Genomic DNA, 4,532 nt, shown 5'->3' with positions numbered 1-4,532 from the left:
GGGGGGGGGGGGGGAGTACAGTATCCTTCAAATAAAATGGAACTTGTACTAAGAAGTGCGTCAAGCGTGACCTGGGCAAGTATGAATTAGTCTGAATTTCTACAACCTGTCTGCCATGATTTAGCAAATTTTACAGGCCCATAGAATGGGAAATCTCCCCCTGCAGCAATGTGGACAACTCAAGAGTGTCCTGTTTCATGGCAGTGGTGGGTACCACAAGTATATGCAACTATGCCACATGGTGCGATGACGGCAACAGCAGTACAGTAATGAAGTAGACGACTGAGAATGGCTGGGACTGACCAACTAATTGTTCCTCACCCCTGGCTAGAGCATTAGGGGACATCACCAATAACGCAAATGCATGTTGGGAAAGGTAAAAACATGAGCATCACAGCAGAGACCAAATTCAATATAATTTAACTGAAGTAACAGGGCATACCTTCCTGTAACAGCAATCCAATGAGCAAGACATAATATCTGAACGAAAGGGCCAGATTCTACCCCCACCTACGCCTTGTATAACCCAACAAAATCATAAGGGCAAAACTTGGGCTTGGATATTTTTGTCATTATCGCATCCTCTCATGTGAAGGCCACCAATACTGGTAAGAGTGGCCAAAATTTGGGGATGGCCAAAATTTGGAATGGGCTTCCAAGGGAGGTGGTGGTCTCCCCTACCTTGGGGGTCTTTAAGAGAAGGATGGACAGGCATCAGGCTGGGGTCATCTGACCCCAGCACACTTTCCTGCCTAGGCAGGGGATTGGACTCGATGATCTCTTGAGGTCCCTTGCAACCCGAGCATCTATGAAAACACCACGCAGTAACCAGCTCTTGCTTTCGATCAGCACATATATACGAATTCCACCAGCACCTACCTCTCCCTCTTAGGAGTGTGGACTGATAGCTGTCCATTAGTTGAGGCATGTGGGTTTATTATTAAGGAGGTCTTAGAGGGTGCCGATGAGGAGACGCACGTGGTGGAGAGGTCCAGACTGCTGTGGTTGTTGCTTGCTGTTTCCTCTGCCGTATGAGAGCTTGTCACTTCTTTCCAGAGCTGCTGCAGTTCTGTTGGAATCATGCCTGAAACAAACAAATTGGATAATTAAATCAATTAACAGCTAATTCGGCCGTCTTCAAACAGTAATTAAATCAAAGAGTCAGTAAACAAAGCCTAGTGTTAGTTTTGTGTGCCTGGTTTTTTTTAAACTAAAGGCTAATACTGAAGTAACACTTCATATTTCCTGCTAAATTGTTCAGTGCCCAACACTTAGCTCCCATTAAAACAAGATTCCTTAAAAAAAAAAAAAGGAAGAAAGTGTTGAGGAAGAGGGAAAATATCCCCACCTCATGTTAATTATTATTACTACGATTTTTGCACTGGAGGGCCCAATCCCCGAGCTCCTTCGCAGGGAGAGCTCCAAAGGAGCCTTCCCTGCAAAGCTGACTGCTGAGGGGTGGAGCCAGGGTCTCCTCCGCAGCTCTTCAGAGCCATTTTATTTCAATATTATTTTAAGGAAAGGGAATAAATCCTAACTTATTTTTAAAAAGTGGGGAAGGTCTTCAAAGAAAATTATTCAACTGTGTTATTATGACAACATGAACCATAATATGACTAATTTTGTGCTTAAGTTTTAAATGATGACAAATAGCTTTGTTATTAAATACAGTTTTTATTAATCACTTTTAGACATAAATTATGAATTCATATTGTCTTCCTGAAATGCTTTTCAAATTTTAACAGTCAAATTGATTATACTATGATTATTTCATTAACACACCTATCTTTCTCATTAATTTTGGTTTCTTGTACTGCTCACTTAATTGATGGATGTGTCTACTGAAAAACTGTATAACTTTCTATACAAGTAACACTATTATTACTGTCATTTCTTAGATCAATGCTAATGAGCCATTCAAAAGTAAAATGAAAACATAAAATAAGCTTCAAACAATAAAGAAATGTTGTTTCTTAATCGTGTCAAAAGGGACACCAGTTTTAGGACACTGCTTACCACGTTCGACCAGTATCCCGGGTGGGAATTCTGTACAACTCCAGGAGGCTAAATTCATCCCATGAGTTATACCAGGGATTGATATGGCCCAATGCACCCAGCGCTCCACACCTGGATCACGTTATAAACGTATCTTCATTCAAAATGCATTTTCTAATAAGTCAAACTCCCAAATCACAGACTAGTTCAGCGTTATTTTAGAGGGCCAGGGCAGAACAGAATAACTGGGAAGAAAGCAGTCTTAAAGATGCCTAAAGAGCTATCTATCTATCTACAGATCTCTCTCTCTATCTATCTATAGATCTCTCTATCTATCTATAGATCTCTCTCTCTCTCTCTATATCTATATATCTAACCCTGATGGTTTTTGGAAAGCCGTCTCTAATAACTGGACTTTCAGGGGACTCGGATCACTGTTCATTGTTTCAGTCTATTGTAATGCTGCAGCTATCCTAAGGAAATCTGCCATTTTCCAAGTCTACAGCAGCAGCTCAAAAAGGCATGTATCTTACCAAACCTAAGGTATTGAAAAAAAAAAAAAAAAAAAAAAGGCAGTATGCATTATATTCATTTGAAACACATAATAAAAAATGCCAAGGTCTAAATTTAATTTATTTTTGTCATTTAGAATACAATGGATAGATAATCATCTCAACGTGATCAGCCAAACATCTTTACTTTGCTAAACTGTTAAAGATTTTAATTATGCTAGCTTTGGAGAGCACTGGTCTAATGAGGCGATAGACTCCAGAGAATCTAAGTGGTTAAGAACTGTGAAATGAGTCTGATAGGATTTTTTTATATTCACCGTGGATCGTTTGCATATCAAAGAGGAGTAAATTATTGCACGACAGACCAATAACCTTCCCCGCCTTTCTGAGAGTAGCATTAACAAAAACAGTTGGTCTCTGGTAACGGTTCACTACAAAAAATGCTAAAATGTTTAAGTATCTGCAATTAATATATATTAGAAAAGAAGCTTCAATTTATACATTAAGTGATCAGATATTCTTGGGACACATCTATTGCTTTAAGTCAAGTCATTTTTCTTTCATAAAAACCAAATGCCAATTATATTTTGATGGATTTTGTCCCAAATGAGCATTTAGTTATTAGACATATTCAATTATTACATGTCCCCTGAAATTAAACCTCTGAGGCAAATTAAACAAAGAGAAAGGTCAGTACACAAGCCTGTGTCCTGTTTTGCTGCATCTAGGCTATTATTTTCAAACACCTTGCAAAGTGACAGTGTGGGATGTATTTTTAGCTAACACGCTTGACAGGACTGTCTGCACACTAACAATTACCTGTGAATACGGCTGACCCTTCCACCACTGTTTACTCAATTGAAACAATAGTGAATAGACTTGTCTGTTGATGATAACATATTGATATGAGACCATACGAGTCGACACCTATTTTTATTTTTGAGAATAAGCAAATAGGAAAAGAATAACACTTCTTTTTTTCTCTCCCTCTTCTTTTTGCCACCATCAAGTATCTGTATTTCTAGCCAAGTAGCTTCTCAATTGGAGAAGCATTAATACCACCCCTCTTTCCTCCAGAAATCATTTTTGGATTTTCCAATGCTTTGTTTGAAGACAAAGCTTTTAAGTGTTGCAGCAATAATAATAATAATAATAATAAAAAAAAAAAATCCTAAAAGTCAGCAAATTTGTTCTACATTTAATATATAAGCGTAATTCACATTAGCATTAATGAGCAATGCACCCGTATATGGAAAGGTGAATATAACAGTCAGTTTGGCAGAAAATGCTATGTAAAATAAAACAATCTAAGCAATAAGAGCAGGGCTTATAGGTCAAATGGAACTGGGTACCAGAAGATTAAATTATGATGTCATTCTCGCACAAGTGACATCAGCTCCTCCAAAACGATCAAACTGCAGATATCTTCTGATTAGAAAGTAAGAGTTAGATCTTTAAGGATTATTCCAAAGGTGATTCCTAACTGAACTGTCAAATGAAGAGCTGTAAAGTATGCTCACTGCTCATCAACCAAAATGGTTAAATAAAACAATCCTAAATATATTCCAAAGTGAAGGAATAAATGATAAAACCAAGTCAAATCAATCCACTAACACTCACAATAAAAACGCTGCAATTTACTATTACATGATTTCATCTTGATAACCAGTCTCTAAAACTGCACAATTCTTTGTGCCTGCAACTTTGCACATGCAAATACCAGGATTTAGACCGGTAATTGCCTTGTTTGTGGCCCTAATTGGGCAACTAGGTGCCTCAGTCCTATTAGTGCTCAGCAGTATGATTTGCATGTTTCATTTTGCAGATTGGTTTTGAAGTCACAGCTCTCACGGTGCAGAATACTGTCAAAATGGGGTTTATTCGAAAATTGCTGCTGTGCATGTAGAGTGGAAGAGAGGCGTCTAAGGACAACTCCACCCCCCAAAGATTATGCAATGATAAAATTAGAGATGTGCGATCTTAGATGACAACAGGTCAGCATCGAGGCAAAAAACGTTTTAAACA

The 4,532-nt window shown here is 38.2% G+C and overlaps 1 protein-coding gene across 13 annotated transcripts in view; it reads right to left on the bottom strand.

The window, feature by feature from the left end:
• FOXP1 (forkhead box P1) overlaps nucleotides 1-4,532 on the bottom strand; it is a 540,709-nt gene that overhangs the window by 90,364 nt on the left and 445,813 nt on the right. For all 13 annotated transcript variants that reach the window (XM_019504753.1, XM_019504749.1, XM_019504755.1 and 10 more), the window contains one exon: nucleotides 880-1,084. In XM_019504753.1, the coding sequence (XP_019360298.1) occupies nucleotides 880-1,084 (205 nt within the window). The remainder of the gene's footprint in view (nucleotides 1-879; nucleotides 1,085-4,532) is intronic.

Source organism: Gavialis gangeticus, unplaced genomic scaffold, assembly GCF_001723915.1.
Source record: "Gavialis gangeticus isolate Ggan-Ray unplaced genomic scaffold, GavGan_comp1, whole genome shotgun sequence".
Taxonomy (NCBI): Eukaryota; Metazoa; Chordata; order Crocodylia; family Gavialidae; genus Gavialis; species Gavialis gangeticus.
This window is presented reverse-complemented; position numbering and strand designations above follow the sequence as displayed.